Source organism: Callorhinus ursinus, unplaced genomic scaffold, assembly GCF_003265705.2.
Source record: "Callorhinus ursinus isolate GAN/ISIS: 27379988/994484 unplaced genomic scaffold, GSC_fseal_2.0 scaffold27, whole genome shotgun sequence".
Taxonomy (NCBI): domain Eukaryota; kingdom Metazoa; phylum Chordata; class Mammalia; order Carnivora; family Otariidae; genus Callorhinus; species Callorhinus ursinus.
This window is the reverse complement of record NW_027397089.1, coordinates 7,521,681-7,540,959: the sequence shown is the minus strand read 5'-3', so window position 1 is coordinate 7,540,959 and position 19,279 is coordinate 7,521,681. Positions and strand designations below refer to the sequence as shown.

General features: G+C 38.5%; 1 protein-coding gene across 2 annotated transcripts; it reads left to right on the top strand.

Annotated features, from left to right (window-relative positions):
* The first annotated feature begins 1,418 nt into the window (after positions 1–1,418).
* On the top strand, positions 1,419–7,559 carry MED21 (mediator complex subunit 21). 2 transcript variants are annotated; one of them, XM_025879878.2, is made up of 4 exons: positions 1,420–1,572; positions 5,539–5,653; positions 6,208–6,308; positions 7,095–7,559. In XM_025879878.2, exons 1-4 carry the CDS (start codon positions 1,531–1,533, stop codon positions 7,269–7,271), a joined length of 435 nt encoding a protein of 144 aa, XP_025735663.1. In that variant the 5' UTR covers positions 1,420–1,530; the 3' UTR covers positions 7,272–7,559. The 2 variants fall into 2 exon arrangements, with proteins under 2 accessions (XP_025735664.1, XP_025735663.1); XM_025879879.2 differs by lacking the exon at positions 7,095–7,559 and having other exon boundaries at positions 1,419–1,572; positions 6,192–6,303.
* The last annotated feature ends 11,720 nt before the right edge of the window (positions 7,560–19,279 follow it).

Here is a 19,279-nt window from a genome sequence, read left to right as displayed (position 1 = left end):
AGCTTCCCTGCTAGTGTTGGGGTAAATCTGACAAGCTGAGCTTTCAGTGGATAATTCCCCCACCTTCCCCCAACCCTAGTAGGGTAATCAGGAATAATCACCCAGAGAAGAAGGGTATATGAGATGAGTTTGTCCCAAGTCCACGAACTAGTCATTTGCTGATCCAGGCTCATTTCTTGCCACACTGTCCCAGGCTTTAACTTTCCTTAGATACCAAGTTTCTTTTCTTTTCTTTCTTTTTTTTTAAAGTAATTTCTACGCCCAACCTGGGGCTCAAACTCAGGACTAGGAGATCAGGCGTCACATGATCCACTCACTGAACCAGCCAGATACCAAGTTTCTATTATCTTCCTTCACATCTAAACCCTCAACAGGTCTCAAGGTTAAGTCTAAATTGCACATCCTATCTGTTTAAAAATTGTCCCTTTCCTACCTACACATAAGGCTCATTTTCCAGGAACGTTCTTTCTCCCAACTACACACTGAACTACTTTCCACGAACCCTCTTCCGTTCTTCACACTGAGTTCTTCGCTGTCAAAGGAACGAGATTCTTATCAGTTACCGACACTCACACCTTACCTCTGAACTCCAAATGGCTCTTCTTCTGCCACTCACCTTTGCCCACAGAAACCTTCCTTTTCTAACCATTCTCTTCTTACACAGTCAATACAGCTCGATTTAGTACTTAATTTTTCGGATGCTTTCCATCCCATGTGTGTCAGCTTCCCCAGCACACCCACATTCAGAATTAAAGCACGCACCCAGTCTCCACTTGGGAGGACCCCCCAAAAGCAACAGAGGAGGCATCCTAACGCAGCCAAGATTGCCTGGTGAATTTTAATTTGGATCTGTTGAAGTTAAAATCGGCATTGCGACCCCCAACTATTCTTGAGTTGCCCGCTGCGTATGTTTTGTGGTCCACCTGGAAATCCAACGTAACAATGCTTCAAGGCAATGTTTATTTTTTTTTTTTAAGATTTTATTTATTTGATAGAGAGAGACACAGAGAGAGAGAAGGAGCACAAGCAGGGGAGTAGGAGAGGGAGAAGGAGGCTTCCCGCGGAGCAGGGAGCCCTATGCGGGGCTCGATCCCAGGAGTCTGGGATCATGACCTGAGCGGAAGGCAGACGCTTAACGACTGAGCCACCCAGGCGCCCCACAAAACAATGTTTAAACGTGAATATAAGGGAGGGTCGGGAAAATTACTTTTAAAACCGCAGAATCTAACAATCTCTGTAAAATGTTTAATACCCAAAAACCTCGAGAACAGTACGCTGGATCCAAAAAACGAACGGAGTCGGAAAAACCGCTAAGTTACTCAAAATACGCGCAGCAGAGCTCTTTGGCTGGTGGAGCGAACCTGAATAAAGCCTTGGAAAAGTCCCACCCTCCCTCTTCTCGCCAGGCGTGGAGTTCCACTGACTCCACCCCTTCCAAGAACGCTGCCGTATGATTGGCCACGACGCGTCCTGAAGCTGCCTAATCGCGTACGAGCAGCTGCCTTAGCCTCCTTAGCTTGCAGGAGGAACATGGCGGACCGGCTCACACAGCTGCAGGACGCGGTGAACTCGGTGAGCAATTTCGCTCTATTGGTCTCTGTCTTCCCCTTTCCTGAGGTAAAACAAGAGAGGAAAAGGGGCCCGAGAAAAACACCCGTAAGTGGAGAAGCAGACTAAGGCAGGGCTTGGGCAAAAAGCGCTGGTGGCGGCGCGGCGTCCTGGGAGGTTTGAGGCCGGCTGCCGGCTTTGCGGAGAGCTGAGGGAGGGAGCAGCCTCTTTCGCCTGAAAAGTAGAGGATCTCTGTCAGGACACTTAGGCGTCACGGTCCTGTCCTGTTGTCTGGGAACATTTTTATCTTATTGTCAGTAGTGCTTATGGGATCGTTTCTCTGTCGGGGGTAAGGGGAGAAGAAGCGGAAGCTTCTTTTTCCCTTATCAGTGTTAAAGACGTGGAAGAGAAACTGGGCTCTTGATGATTGGAGCTTTTTCGTTAAATGTCAGCCGAGGGTATTCCTTCCCCTGGACTTTCAGGTTGAGGTTAGAGTGATGGTGAGGTGAGAAGTTTTGTTTCATCTTAGTTGGTTCCTATAGACAAAGGGTTTCGTTCCGTCTCTTGGCGCTCTCTAGCATAAATCAGTTTGGGGAAAACTGACATCTTTATGAGAGTGAATCTTCTAATCCTTGTGCATGTTCCCATTTATTTAAGTCGTCTTTAATGTGTCTCAAAAAGTCTATTTCCTGTTAAGGGCCCCCTTACTTTGATCCTTCTTATTATTTTTCCTTTTATGCCTAACTGGAAAGTATACGCAAACCAAAGGATTCATATAATCATTACCATTAACAGTTAAAGAGTTTCCCATTAGTAGTTACATTTCTCATTGGCATTCTATTTATAATTTGATGTCCCAGGCAAAAGGTATAGAGAGAATATGTTGACTGGAAAATCTTAAGTATCTGGTTCCTTGCCAATTTTTTCACACTGGAGGCTAAGAAGTTAGGATTCTTATTGTTGCATCAATCTTTGTTCACTTCAAGGTATGAATCTACTTGTGAAAAACTGATCTACTCTGTAAATAAGACCTTTTAGGACTGACAGAGGGCTAGCCCCTAAATGTTGATGAATTCACTAAGATAAATTCTACTTTATGGTGACTTGCCTGGGCTGCCAGCCAACTTCCCTCTGGGAGATATTCCTTTGAGGCTTTTCAGAATCAAATTGTAATGATGCTGCTGGGTAGAAATGTTATTTTAGGAGAAATGTTGCATATTCACACATGTCTTGTAACCAGAAAGATAGTAGGAGAAAGTGAACATGGCCTTAACTCCAGGGTAAGCATGCTGATAATTGGATTTTGGAGAGAAACCTCTAGGTTAACTAGTATGAATGCCTACTGTGTGTGTAAGCACTATCATGTTTACAGAGAAATACTCCTTAAGGAGTTCACAGTCTCATTAGAAAGATGTCATATACTCAAGAGACATTTAAATAATGTAAAAGTACTATTTGGTTAGGTAGTTTTAATGAATCAAGTGTCTTCAACTGTAAGTGCTGAGATAAATTGGAATATAGAGTGATAAGAATTAAAATAGAGGAAATCTTAGCATTGATCTGAATTATAATTATTTGTAAAAGTATTAAAATAACATTTGTTTTACCCTCTTGAGAACTCCATGAGGGCAGAAACTATGTCTTATACACTGTATCGCTATGTTTATATACAATGCTTGTCATAGAGTTTTATTTTTGGTAAGTATTTGTTGAATAAATGGATTTTGAGAGCTTTTGAAGAACACAACTGATAGCCGCAGTGTTGAGTATTTGTGCATGTGTGTTTTCTCTATTCCTCAAAACAATGGTGTAATGTGAAAGTGTTCCCAATTTAAAAATGAAAAACCCTGCTCAGGTTACTAGAACCAGAATTGGAATCCACATTTGTACAGCTTCAGAGCACTTACTACTGCTCCATTACAAGTAGCAAAATGTGAACAACACAGTATAGTCAGGAATGAATTTATCACTAGTTAGGTATATATGAAGGATTAGTAGAAAATGAATAAGTAGAGTTGAGTTAGATTATTGAAAGCTTTGAAATAGCCTGAAGAGTTGGAGATTAATCTCAAAGGCCAAGTTGGAGCGAGCTCAAATTTTTTTTTAAAGGTTTATTTATTTGAGAGAGAGAGAGAGGGTGCACACAAGCGGGAGGGGCAGAGGGAGAGGGAGAGAATCTTGAGCAGATTCTGCACACAGCCCAACACAGGGCTTGGTCCCACAACCCTGAGATAACTACCTGAGCCGAAACCAAGAGTTGGACACCACCAACTGTGCCACCCAGGCGCCCCTGAGCTCAAAATTTTTTTAAGCAGGGTAAAATAACAGTGAACTAGAAAACAATAAGGAGGCTGTTGTAATAATTACATTGTGAGATAATTGAACTAACACAGTGGCAATGACGATAGAAGGAAAAAGGAAAAGAAGGATTTGAATATGAAAGGAAAGTGAGTGAAGTTGGACTGGCTAATAACTAGGAGATTCTGAATACAAATTAGATAGTAAACAAAGGAAACAGTTGATTTTGAGTTCTGTCATTTAAATAATGGCAGAGAAACTTAGTGGAAATGGTCATTCACTGATTTGAGGAAGTGAGGTTCAAGAGATCAGGACTCTGGAGGGAAGCTGGTTGGGAGGATAGGAGTCTTAAGTCTGCTGATTGTAAGGAATTGGTATTCTCGGTCTTCAGAACTGCTTAAGGAATACTTTTAGAGCAGTGGGAATTTACAACTTGAGTCATGGAGAAAAACATTTCCAAATACTTGAGGTGGAGTCCTTTTTTTTTTTTTAATTGAGGTATAATTGAGATAGAACATTAGTTTCAGGTGTACCACATAATGATTCAGTATTTGTGTATATTGTGAAACGATCACAAGAAGTCTAGTTAATATGTCACCATACTGTAGTTACAAAGTTAAAATATTTTTCTTTTGATGAGACCTTCTAAGATTTACTCTTAGCAACTTTCAAAAATACAGCACAGTATTAACTGTAGTCACCATACTGTACATTATATCCCCATGACTTACTTATTTTATAACTGAAAGGTTGTACTTTTTGACCCCCTTCACCCTTTTTGCCCACCTTAACCCCACCTCACCTCTGATAACCACTAGTCTGTCCTCTGTGTGTGAGCTCAGTTTTTGTTTTGTTTAGATTCCACATATAGGTAACATCACGTAGTATTTGTCTTTCTCTGACTTATTTCATTTAGCATAATGCCCACAAATGGCAAGATTTGTCACATTCATGTCACAAATGGCAAGATTTCCCTCCCCCTTTTTTTAATGGCTGAATAATGTTCCTGTGTGTGTGTGTGTGTGTGTGTGTGTGTGTGTGTACCACAGTTTCTTTATTCATTCATCCATCAATGGCCTTTTTAAAGATTGTATGTATTTATTCATGAGAGACAGAGAGAGAGAGAGGCGGAGGGAGAAGCAGGCTCCCCGCGGAGCAGGGAGCCTGATGCGGGACTGGATCCTGGCCTTAAGACTTCTTAAGGTGGAGTCTTTTCCACGCTGTTTCTTTATACTTGTAACTACTTTAGTCTCAAAAAAAAAAAAAAAGGACAGTGTACTTTGTATATGAGTTACACATTTTAAAATTTATCCTAGGGCCATACTTTTATTGGCCAGTCATATTTGCTCTTTCCTACCCCCCCCCCCCCCCAGAAAATCCTTACTTATGCTTGTAACAAATACTGGCATATATTTCTCTTATCATTCTATTACCTTGGGAAGAAAACAAAGATTATCTTGTATTTCCTTTTAACTGTTTCAAGTATGTTGATACCAAACCTCATTTCTTTGCATGATTAAAACATTTAATCATTGTTAATAATAATTGGCTAATTTTATCCAAAATTATTCCTGTTCTATTCCCTTGCTCAGAGATCATTATTATAGAAACTTATTTTTGTTGCTATTACTGATAAAATCCTGAAAACTGATAAATCCTTTCTAACTCTGACATGTTTTCTTCGGCCTCAAGCTTGCAGATCAGTTTTGTAATGCCATTGGAGTGTTGCAGCAGTGTGGTCCTCCTGCTTCTTTTAGTAATATTCAGACAGCAATTAACAAAGATCAGCCCGCTAATCCTACAGAAGGTAAATAGATTTTCTTGGCTTCTCTTAGTTTGACCATCATATATATTACTTGTAATCCTTTAAAATTAAATTTATTGAGAAATGTAGCTTACTTATGGCTTTCTTACAGTTTTGTTGTTTGAGAATATTACTGCAAGTTTTGTTATAAAAGAAATGAATTTGTTACAGTCAATTTACATAACATCTCATAATTCCATTCATGTCAGATAACAGATTGTTACTCCTTTAGAGATGAATTTGTATGAATTTAGCTGAATTTCACTTGAGGGACCTTAATAAGGAAGTCATCCCATTTACAGATTTCTTTATTCGATTGACTGGCATATTGTCCTAAAAAATGAAATAATTATGTTTACTTCCCAATTTGAGTTAATAGTAAGGCTAATTCTCAAGCATGTAATAGGATTGGTGTGTTAAAATTACATTTTAATCATTCAAAGCCTAGTACAGAAAAAGTTTATGAACTTTCCCGGTTTCATTAGCTTCAAATTTAACTTCTTTTTCTGAAAACTTGACATTTCCTAATACTCTGAATGAGTGATATCTTTCCTTAGAATATGCCCAGCTTTTTGCAGCACTGATTGCACGAACAGCAAAAGACATTGATGTTTTGATAGATTCATTACCCAGTGAAGAATCTACAGCTGCTTTACAGGTAAAATCTTTTTTCCTTTGAGAAATTTGCTAGTAGAGAATTTTGATTAAAGGAGATAGATTTTTTTTTTTAATAATTTCTACCCCCAACATGGGGCTTAAACTCATGATCCCAAGATTAAGAGTCACACGCTCCTCTGACTGAGCCAGCTAGGTGCCCCAAAGGAGATTTAATACCTTTTGTTATGGTATTCAAAGTTTCATTATGATTAAGTTTTATTTATTTACTTATTTATTTTAAAGATTTTATTTTTAAGTAATGTCTACACCCAACATGGGGCTCAAACTCAAAACCCCCAGATCAAGAGTCGCATGCTCCACTGACTGAGCCAGCCAGGTGCCCCAAGATTAAATTTTAAAATTGAAGTTTTGTTAATTGTACTCTAGTCTATTAAAGACCATGCTGTGTATATATGGTTGTCCAATTTTGAGCTATAAGGAAACTTCTATTTTTCTCAGTTTGGCTCTTTTCCTAGCAAAGAATGAGAGGAGGGTGGTATTCTGGGTGTGGAGTAGAATAGTAGCGTCCAAAAGCAGTGTGGAGGAGAGTCACATGTAGACATCCAGAGATCTCTAACTGAAAATTCATTCTTTTAAATAATTCATACAGGGAAAACTCTTAAAAGTTATCTGATTTTAGAATTTCTGACACAGAAATCTATTGTAATGGTTTGAGAGTCATCCAGATTTAGAAATAAATACTTCTATAGTTTTTTTTCTTCTCAACTCTTACTAATCTCCAAGTTTTTCATTTCTCAAAAGATTTTTTAATTTGTGTCTTACAAAGGCTGCTAGCTTGTATAAGCTGGAAGAAGAAAACCACGAAGCTGCTACATGTCTGGAGGATGTTGTTTATCGAGGGGACATGCTTCTGGAAAAGATACAAAGTGCACTTGCTGATATTGCACAGTCACAGCTGAAGACAAGGAGTGGTACCCATAGCCAGTCTCTTCCAGACTCATAGTACCAGTATATACCATGTGGCTGAGAAAACTATTTCAGTGCCATTGAGAATTCTGCATCAAGTTTAGATGTAAGCCTTACCAACAGTTACAGAAACATTAAGCACTATGACACATGTTACCTTTTTAGCTATTTTTAATAGTCTTCTATTTTCACTCTTGATAAGTAGGCCTCTAAAATTGTGATTGAACCAGCTTTAAACCATCATTATACCATCATTTTTTATTATCAAAATGAGGCAAATGTTGCATTAATGGTTATAATATAATTAAACAGATGTACTTTAAAATTCTGTTGTGACATTTCTATCTTTATTTTATCAAATTTCTACAGTCTTTTTTGTAAATCAAAACATCCCTCAAGCCAGAGGAGAGATGGTAAGTGTAGAGATATGGGACATTTCAATTTAGGCTGGTGTCCTTCTGCCTCTTCAGAGGTGACATTATATACGTTTGGAGCTTGAGCAAGGAAAGTTTCTGAAACCATGTTGCTTTTGAGAAACAGAGGATTATGGGGTACCTGGGTAGCTCAGTCAGTTAGGTGTCTGACTTCAGGTTGTGTTCCTGGGGATCACATGATCCCTGCTCAGCTGGGAGCCTGCTTCTCTCTCTCCCTCTGCCTGTCACTGCCCCTGGTTGTGTGCTCTCTTTCTCTTTTTCTTTCTGTCTGTGTCAAATAAATAAATAAAATCTTTAAAAAAAGAAAAAGAAACAGAGGGCTAGTGTAGCTGGATGAGAGATAAGATCACTTTTCTGGAAACATTCCTCTTTTTCCAGAACCTCATACCCATGCTACTTCATCTCCACATGTGTTTCTACTAAGAAATCATCTTCTCTATCTGTAGAATTCCTGTGCTATTTTGAGAGGATTTTTCTTCATCCTGAACTATCCTTTCCCATATCTTTTGACCTGCTTTTTTCATTCTTCTTCATTTGCCTTGTGAAGTATGTTCTGAGAGTCATCGATTCCTTCTCATCCTTTTTATTTATCTGAAGTTTCTGTCTTCTGATTTGTTAACCTTTGAATCTTTATTCCTGCATTCTAATCTGACCAGAACATAATTCAACATCAGTTACTTTAATTCATTTTCTACATTCCACCTTATTTTGTTACTGCTAACATTTGTGTCAGTATTCTCAAGTATGATTGTGTGTGTACTCAACTCTTCTCTTTGAATCCTCTGATTATTTCCACAAGAATGCTGGAGTTGAAATGTATTCTACATTGTAACTACTTCTGTCTCCTGAATATCCTGAGCTACATTTCCTATGATCTGTTACTACTATCCGGAGTTTAAAGATTTTGGAGTTTAAGAAAGTGCAAGAACAATAGTCTGAGATTCTGCCCGTTATTCCCATCATAATCAAGCTCTTCCACAGTTCTAAAAAAATACTGCTTAGGGGCACATTTTAACTCCAGAATACAATTTATATAGAGTCATTAATTTTTCAAGTAATATTAAATGTTATCTATACTAATAGATACTTAAGATGTTGGCTTATTCTATCTGGCATCACTTAAAATGCGTTTTATTTGTTTAAGATTTTTTTATTTTTAATTTTTTAGGCTTGAGCTCACAACCCTGAAATCAAGAGTCACATGCTCTACCGACTGAGCCAGCCAGGCACCCCATGAGTAATCATGCTTTCTTTTTTACATTTTGTTTTATTTAAGTAATCTCTACACTTAACACTAGGCTTGAACTCACAACCTCAAAATCAAGAGGCACACAAGTCCTCTGACTGAGACAGGTACCCGTTTAAAATGAATTTTATTTTTATTTTTTTTAAAAGATCTTATTTATTTATTTGAGAGCGAGAGAGTGAGTGAGAGAGAGCACAAGCCAGGAGTGGGGAGGGGGGAGAGGCAGAGGGAGAAGCAGACTCTGAGCAGGGAGCCTGCCACAGGGCTTCATCCCAGGACTCTGGGATCATGACCTGAGCAGAAGGCAGATGTTTAACTGACTGAGCCACCCAAGCGCCCCATAAAATGAATTTTATTTTTAAATACTAGCATGAGATAGAAGATAACTCACAAAAGAAAGTAATATTCAAAGTACTGAGCAATACAATTAGCCCCAAGAGAGAAGTACAAAAAGTTTATAGCCTTAAGCTGGTAGACTACCGTTATCCTTACCTGAGATTATTTTATATTTGAAATTGCCTGTTGTTTCCTAGTTTAAGGTGTTATAGAAAAAGGACAATACACATTCTGAAATATTCATAAAGATTATATAACATAATTCATAAAGACTGTATATAACAGCTTCTCTTAGCCATCATTTTGTGGACATGGCTGTTGGATGAGGAAGTCCTAAAAGCTGAAATGGATGTATGGGCAGTGATGGTTTTGCTACCTGGTACACGGCTTTGGGAGGACAGAAAACAATGGATGTCTGTGTCTTTCATCTCCTGATTCCTCCCTCCCTTCCCTTCTACCCAGATCTAAGTTGTTTTAAGGAGAAACCTCATTAAAGATGGGGCTATGGTCTCTCTCTTCCCAAAGGACCATAGACTCTATATCCCTGTTGGAATTTTCTGGAGGATTAAGGAAAGAAGGGACACAACCCTTCATGGCTTTGTTGGATGTGGGTGCCCAAGTGACTGTCATACTTGGTCTAGTGGGGAGAAGGGACAGGCAAATTCAACTTTGGGTCTAGGCAAAGTAACCAGTGAGGACATTAAATATAACTTTATTGCTAAATATAACTTCGAGGCGGAGCTGGTAATACTGTGGTTATGGGTTCTACTGTGAATGTATTATTGGAATAGACATCCTGTACACTTCCTGTAATTCCTATAATTCCTCACACAAATGCCAGAGATGATACTCCCATTTAGGATATGCTAAAGGTAGAGAGGTAGTCGTGTGACGTGTAAAACAATCCCCAACCCATCTATCTCTCTGTCCTTTGTCCTTTTGCACTTCATAAAGTGCCTGGCAACTGACAACACTGTGCTCCTGGAAAACAGTTAAGGTCCTCCATCCTACTGTATTCCTGGCAATGGCTTACTGCAGAGAACCACCTTTCCCTGTATGACTTTGTTCTCATGTGACGAAGCTAGACCTAGACCTCCAAATTCCCATTCTTTGTCTCATAAATGGTTAGTTGAACTGTTTGTCCCTACAGACCAATCTGGACAAAATGCCCTAAAATGACCTGATCAGACTTTAGGCTTCTCCCCTCACAAACCCCTGAATTTTAATCCACCCTCAGTCTGAACCTGCACTGGAATGTGGAATAGTATCTCCTCAGTGACACCGCCTGAAAATTAACTGACCACTAAAAAAGACTTTTACCAATCAACTGTCCCATTATATCACCTGCTCATCTCCTTCACACTCGGATTTTTCTATCATTGTTTACATATTCTTTTCTATTAAAGTTCTTTTCCACCTGATCTTTGAGACAGTTGGAGATCTTATGGTCAGAGTGTTCTCATTGCCACAATATTTTCCAATAAAGTTTTTCTGTACCTAAGTCTGGATCTGTTTTTACTTGATACCACTTGTATAGGAAAAACAACCTCATCTTTCTCATCACATACCCCCAGGGGCTAAAGCTGGGGCAAAGTGGGCTGAGGCACTCATTCATTGTGAAGTAATAAATCTCTCAGAACATCTTATGTATACATTTAGGATAAAATTCATAAGGAAAATATTAATAGTAAATACTAAAAACCCAACCTTAAGAAGTGTAAATAACTCAGGGATGAAAGAAGAAATTACAATGGAGATTAGGACATAATTCAGAACTTAATGAAAATATTATGCATAGAAATGTGGGGAATGCAAAGGAGGCGAACTTGCAGCATAATAAATCATTAGTCAAGATGTCTTCAGCGTCTGAGCCTCCCAGCTTTAAAAAGAAACCACCCAAAGAGACAGACTTTCGAAACTCAAGGCTCAGAGGTCCATAAAACAACCTTATTTTGAGTTGTGAATCCAGAGCTCTTCATTAATCCTAACAAACCTGTAATGGCTTTTGGATTCACGTAGCTTACATTGGTTATCTACATCCAGCACAAGAGAATACAAAGAACCTCTCTGGAGCTATTGATAGTGAGGGACACATCTATGAGGAGGAAAACATGGATTAATAGTGCTTCGTACTGCAGTGGAACTTTTTTTTTTTTAGGATTTTTTTTATTGTTATCTTAATCACCATACATTACATCATTAGTTTTTGATGTAGTGTTCCATGATTCATTGTTTGTGCATAACACCCAGCGCTCCACGCAGAACGTGCCGTCTTTAATACCCATCACCAGGCTAACCCATTCCCCCACCCCCTGCAGTGGAACTTTTTTGAGGGCTCTGAAATCTTCAGATGAAAGACAGTGTGCAGTGTCATGCTTCTTGTTCTAGAATACGTTGATGAGGAAAGAAGGTAGCAGTTGCAACCAGGCCACTAGAGTAAATTTCATCCTTGCAGAGCTGCAGCCCTTGCCCCACTCTCCACAAGAGCTTCTCAGTATTTTTCTTAGGTCCTTGCATAAACGTGCCATGAGAATGGAAGTCTTTTTTGTTAATTATTAAGTTCTATATAATAAAAGAATCCAGTGCTGTTAAAACAAAAAAACTTGTGGCATTCTTCTAAGCATTTAGGAGAAAATGCAAGTATTACCTTCCTTATACTAGGGAAAAAGGCTGATAATTCATGAGCTAAGCTTCCAATTGAAAGAAGGAAGGAAATAATGAAAGCAGCAGAAGAAATAAAACAACCATACCATGAGAAAATAAGGAAAGCCCAAAGTCAGGCTTGAAAAAGTAATGAAATTGACAGCTTAGGCAAGTTTGGTCAAGGAAAAAAAATGATGTAAATAAACAATATGAAGAGTTAAAAAGTCACATACATTGATTTTTAAAATACTTTTTAAACAAAGATTTTATTTATTAGAGAGGGCGCACATGAACCTGCACAAGCAGGGGGTAGGGGCAAAGGGAGAGGGAGAAGCAGACTCCCCAGAGAACAGGGAGCCCAAGGTAGGACTCAGTTCCAGGACCCAGAGGTGACCCGAGCTGAAGGCAGACGCTTAACTGAGCCACTATGGCGCCTGCACTGATTTTAAAATATTGAGAAAATTTGAGTAATGTTATGCCAATAAATTTGAAAATTTTTGATAAATAGGGCATATTCCTAGACAAAAATAATGTAGCAAATAGGCTCAAGGAGATATATAAATCATGGTCATATAATCTTTATAAAATTTTAGTCAAAAGTCTTCACAAATAAAGCACTAAGTCTAGAGATTAGTTTTCTTAAACATTCAGAAAAATTCTAATTTCACACAAAATAAAGCTCATTACCAAAATTTCACGGACAATACAGAAATGATAACCAATCTTGCTCATGAATATGAAAAACTATTAGCAAATTAAAAGCCATTAGGTATTAAAAATTGAATATGTCACAAATTTATGTTTAGTCCCAGGGATACATGGCAATTTTTATAAATTACTTTGTATTTTTATGAATGATAAGAAGCCCACAATTTTTTTTCTTGATTGTATCTTAAATTGGAATATTCAGTGGGTGGTTGTTTTTTCCTTCCTCATTGGAACATATAATGGTATGTTTTACAATTGCTAGAATCTTTGATTTAAAATAGTAATTTGCGCAGTAGGTTAAAATCAGAATCATGTGATCATGTAACTTGATAAAATTCAACATCTATTTATGAAAAAGGCTTTTGGCAAAGGAGAAACAAAAAATTTTAAAATATAAAGAGTATCTTACAAAATACAGTGAGCATCATCTTGAAAGTTCAAATGTATTTCCTTTCAGTTTGAGAACAAGACAAGGATGACTGCTACAAATATTATCTACTCATCTTTGGCTGATAGTCCTAACCAATATATCTAAGCATGAGAAGGAAATAAAAATTATAAGATAAAAAAAGGAAAAAATTCTTATTATTTAAAGATGAAACAATAACCTGGAGAGAAAATCAAGAGGATTCCATAGATATATTTTGGAATGGTTGTTGAATGTAAAAACAATGTGCAACCCATCAGCCACAAATAGTAGGAAAAAATACTTTTTTTAAAAAAGATTTTATTTATTTGAGAGTCAGCATGAGATAGAGAAAGCATGAACAGGGGGAGCAGCAGAGGGAGAAGCAGACTCCCTGCTGAGCAGGGAGCCAGATATGGGACTCAATCCCAGGACCGTGGGATCATGATGTGAACTAAAGGCAGACACCCTACTGAGCCACCCAGGAACCCCAGAAAAAAATACTTTTAAAAGATATTTTCCAGGGCCACCTGGGTGGTGCAGTCAGTTAAGTGTCCAACTCTTGTTTTGGGCTCAGGTCATGATCTCAGGGTCATGGGATGGAGCCCCTGTCGGGCTCTAAGCTCAGCACAGAGTCTCCTTGAAATTCTCTCTCCTTCTCCCTCTGCCCCTCCCGCTTGTTCTCTCTCTCTCAATAAATAAATAAAACCTTAAAAATTTTTTTCCATAGTATCAAAAATGATGTTTCAAGGAATAAGTACAACTCAAATGTAAGAAAAATTGAAAAAATTCTAAAACAATTTTAAAAACTGAAAAACAGTAATACTATCTTATATGGAACAGAAGAGTCAATATTGTAAATACGACAATTTTCCTTAACAGACTCATATAAATACAATTTTAACTAGGCTTCCAACTGAGATTTCTGTGGAAATTGACAAGTTATTTCTAAAATTTATTGAAAGTACAAAATGTCAGTAGATATCAAGATACTCGTGACGAAAGATAACATAATGACAGAGCTTGCTTTAATAGTAATTAACACAGGGGCACCTGGGTGGCTCAGCTGGTTAAGTGTCTGCCTTCGGCTCAGGTCATAATCCCAGGGTCCTGAGAATGAGCACGGCATCGGGCTCCCTGCTCACAGGGGAGTCTGCTCCTCTCTCTCTTTCTCTCCCTCTGAGGCTTTCTCGCTCTATCTCAAATAAATAAAATATTTTTAAAAATAGTAATTAACACAGCATATTAGTACAGGGATAGACAAATAGACCAATGGAAGAGAACGGAGATATCTAACAGAAATCCACACAGGAAAATTTGATTTCGACAGAGATGATGCTATAAATCACTGGGGAAAGAATAGAAATGGTGCTGGAACATTGGTTATGTCTATGCCATATATTAAAGTCAATGACTATGCGGTTTCTTTTTGGGGTGATGAAAGTGTTCTGAAATTAGTCATGATAGCTCTGTGAATATACTAAAGACACTGAATTGTATACTGTAAGGAGATTAATTTTATAGTATGTGAATTATATCTTAATAAAACCATTATTTAAAAAATCCATGCCAGGTGGATTAAAAACATATGTGAAGGACAAATACCTAAAATGTTTTAGAATACATTGTTAGGAAAATATTTTTATGACTTCAGGATAGGAAAGCATTTTTAAAAATAGATACAGAAAGTTCACATCATAAAGGAAAATAACCCAAAAATTACAATAAGCAATATGTGTCAGACACTGTTTCAAACGTACATATATTAACCAATTTAGAGAAGGTTAAATTGAACTGCATTAAAATTTAGACCTTCTGTTCATCAGAAGACTCCATAAAGAGAGTGAAAATGCAAGCTCAACTTGGAAGCAGTTATTTGCAGCACTTGTAACTGCACAAAGGGTTAGTATCTAGAATAGATAAAACCCTCCTATGAAATCAGAATCGATAGGAAGAAGATGAACAATCCATTAGAAAAATTGCAAAATAGTCATTTCATAGTAGAGAAATGGCCATTAAAGAAACAGAAATCCTCTACCTCATTGGTAATCAGAGAAATTTGAATCTGGTTTTCTAGGTCTTTAGGAAGGTTTGCTTTTCAAGGTAGGAAGACAAGCATACTTATTTTTTAATTTAATACTTTGCTAGCTTGATTTATGAACTTTATACATTTGGATATGTGGTCCATAGATTTCCATGTATTCTTGAACAGGGCTACATGTATTCAGGGCAGGCCTATAAATGTATGTTTATATAACTTAAAGAAAAGCAAGTTGATTCCAAAGACAAAATTTACGGCTGTGACTAATCTCTGGTGAGGGGAAAGGGATGCCATTAGGGAAGAGCACAGAGGAAGTTTTTAGGTAATATAATGATATTCCTGAACTGAGAGGTATGTATTTAATAAAACAATATTTATTGCAAACTATATTTATTTTCTTTCTTTCTTTTTTTTTTTTTTAGAGAAAGAGAGAGCAAGAGAACAAGTGCCAGCAGGTGGGGAGGGGCAGAGGGAGAGAGGGAATCTTTTTTTTTAAATTTTTTATTGTTATGTTAATCACCATACATTACATCATTAGTTTTTGATGTAGTGTTCCATGATTCATTGTTTGTGCATAACACCCAGTGCTGCACGCAGAACGTGCCCTCTTTAATACCCATCACCAGGCTAACCCATCCTCCCACCCCCTTCCCCTCTAGAACCCTCAGTTTGTTTTTCAGAGTCCATCATCTCTCATGGTTCGTCTCCCCCTGTGATTCCCCCCTTCATTCTTCCCCTCCTGCCATCTTTTTTTTTCTTAACATATATTGCATTATTTGTTTCAGAGGTACAGATCTGTGATTCAACAGTCTTGCACAATTCACAGTGCTCACCATAGCACATACCCTCCCCAATGTCTATCACCCAGCCACCCCATCCCTCCCACCCCACCCCCACTCCAGCAACCCTCAGTTTGTTTCCTGAGATTAAGAATTCCTCATATCAGTGAGGTTATATGATACATGTCTTTCTCTGATTGACTTATTTCGCTCAGCATAGCGCCCTCCAGTTCCATCCACATCTTTGCAAATGGCAAGATCTCATTCCTTTTGATGGCTGCATAATATTCCATTGTATATATATATACCACATCTTCTTTATCCATTCATCTGTCGATGGACATCTTGGCTTTTTCCACAGTTTGGCTATTATGGACATTGCTGCTATAGACACTGGGGTGCATGTACCCCTTCGGATCCCTACATTTGTATCTTTGGGGTAAATACCCAGTAGTGCAATTGCTGGATCGTATGGTAGCTCTATTTTCAACTTTTTGAGGAACCTCCATACTGTTTTCCAGAGTGGTTGCACCAGGGGAGAGAGGGAATCTTAAGCAGGCTCCATGCCCAGTGTGAACTCACGTGATGCTCAGTCTCATGACCCTGAGATCATGACCTGAGCTGACATCAGGAGTTGGATGCTTAACCAATTCAGCCACCCAGGCGCCCCTGATGCAAACTATATCTAAAGGTCATGTTTTCAATAATAAGGTATAAAGCAGCATAATATATTGTTTTCATCTGTGTTTGAATTTAGGCAAAACTTGTTTGCTCTTAGCTATTACAGATACTGTTGGAAGAGGCTGTTCAATCTTCCTCCACATGTCTGACTCACATTCTGTCTGCCATATTCCTTCTCAAAAGTTCAACAGTAGGTAGAATTTAGAGAGATAAACTTATAAACTTCCTGTTACCATGTTCCTGCTCCTTATCCAGTCTCTGCCTATTTAGGGTTCTCATTTTTTTTTTCTTTCTGGTTGCTGAAGGAAGGCCTCAGATAGGAAAAACTCCATTAAGGCCCTGATGCTGCAGGTTGGAGCTTCTGAGACCAAACAGCAACACTTCACCACAAGAGGGCAGTTTGACCCTGACTTTTGGTTCTATTCACGAAGTAGTTGGATAGGGTATTTTGTGACCCAGAGGGATACCTGGGATTTATCTAGTTTGGTAGCAGTAGCCACATGTGTGTGTTCGTTCGTGTGTGTGTGCTGTGTGTGTGTGTTAGACAGGGCGCACATTAAAAATCTGCTACATCCTAGCTGAAGGGCAGCCCTATATGGCAAAGCAATGTAAAAACTGCTTAAAGCACTGCCACCTACTAGCCGTGTGACCTTGGGCAGGTTACCTGTGTCTCAGCACAACTGTAAAATATATTTTATATTATATATAAGGATAATATTACTAATTACCTCATGAGATTGTTATCAAGAGTAAATGAATTTATATATGTGCAGCATCATCCTCTAGGACATACATGGTTTTTGTAGGAGCCAGACTAGTGAATTATATAAGGATGTGGTAGATCACAGTCCCTGGATTCTTCATGTCTTTAAGGGTGGCTTTATTTATTTATTTATTTTTAAAGATTTTATTTATTTATTCATGAGACACAGAGAGACACACACACACACAGAGAGGCAGGTTCCCCATGGAGCAGGGACCCCGATGCAGGACTCGATCCCAGGACCCCGGGATCATGACCTGAGCCGAAGGCAGAAGCTTAACCAACTGAGCCACCCAGGAGCCCTTTAAGGGTGGCTTTAATTTCTGCCATAGTTCCAGGCAATATTGTTTTTTTTATTTACAATATTTATAATGACATTTTATAATATTTTTCCAAATTTTTACAATATTTGTTTTTATTTATAATATCGCATTGTTTTTAATTTACTATCTGGGCCAAGGTAGAGTGGGAGGGACAGTTTCAGAGTTTCCATTGGCTTTTCCCACTTCCAAAGCTCTTATGCTATGGGCTGAAAAACTAACGTGGGAGTCCTGCTCACTATAAAGTTTAGTGATGGGGAAAATGATCACTGGATAAGTCATGGAACCGATGAACCTACTGTGTGTGAGATCTTGGCCAGGACACCATTTATTATTTATTATTAACTTCCCCAACAGGGGGACCATCATAATGCTTTGGATTCTCAGGTATTAATGTCAAATCAGATCCTAGAGCCAACATTCCTCAAGATGCCTTGGTATTTGTCTTTCCCTTGTATACAGTGACCTGAATAAATGCCCATAGGTCCCTTTGGGGTAGGTCTGAGAGAATTATCTAAACGTTTGCTATGGTGTTGTATGGTTTTCTCATGGGAACTCCACATAAAATCAATGGATTCTGAACCTGAAAGGGGGTTCAGGCTTGGAAATAGGGAAGAGACCATGACTTTCTATTGAGACAGGTGCTCTCAGGAGCTTAATCATCCATCCTTGTTTTCTTTTGATTGTATTGACTGAGCAATGCTGACTATCTCTCTTGCCCTTAAGGACCTGTGCTCTCTTAACAATCTCTATAGCTCTCTGAGTCAGGGTCCCCATTACTAGCCACCCTGACTTTGCAGCTCATTATGATAATTGAGCCCACCTTTCTTCTGATAGTTAAGCACTGCCACATGGTCTGTGTTTTTAGGGATTCTATCATTCCCATTCTGTCAAGTAGCCCAGTGTGGTGCCATTGTCTCCTACCATCAGCCTTGGCCACTGGTGAGCTAGCTCTGGTGTGCTAGCTCTTCTCAGCTCTTATAAGAGCTGACTGTTACATTTTTTAGGAATATTATGAGCCAGTTGTTAAACAGAAGATGTTAAATGTTATAGGACAGGAGAATGATCCTATATTGATAGACTCTTTCTTGTCCAACTTTATGTTCTATCTTCTTGATTCGATACCTTCCTGTCATGTCCCAGTCCCATACATATTTTCTCAGCTCCTGCCAGTACACCTTTGTTAGGTCCTATAGCACCTTTTCCTCCTCAGCAGGGCTTGCTGTGTCAGATTGTGATTGATGCTAGGTTATTACCTGGTAGCTGGGATATGAGGTATGGTTATATCCTGTACAAAGGTGGATGGGGATGGCATTTGTCCTGCAAAGCAGGGATTCTGCATCACCTTCCAGGACTAGGTAAAGCTAGCTTTCAATGGGGAGGAGTTTGAGGATTTAAGATTTTTGAGTGCTTAAACCATAAAGTCCCCATTCTAAGTCTTAGGGTCACTCCTTCCTAATCAATGCCCCGACCTTGGTAAAGTTGACTTGCCTGGGTTGAGAATCAAATATTTCTGGAGCTTCACTTATCTTATAATTAAAGGCTAAATCTGATTTTCACCTTCTTCTGCCTTTAGACTACAAGAGCTGAGTGTCTACTACCAAGGAAGACTTCTGGCTTTTATGCTTTGCCTTAAATTGGTAATTAATACCTCTAGCCTTTCATTTTTCTCCCCAATGCATTGATTA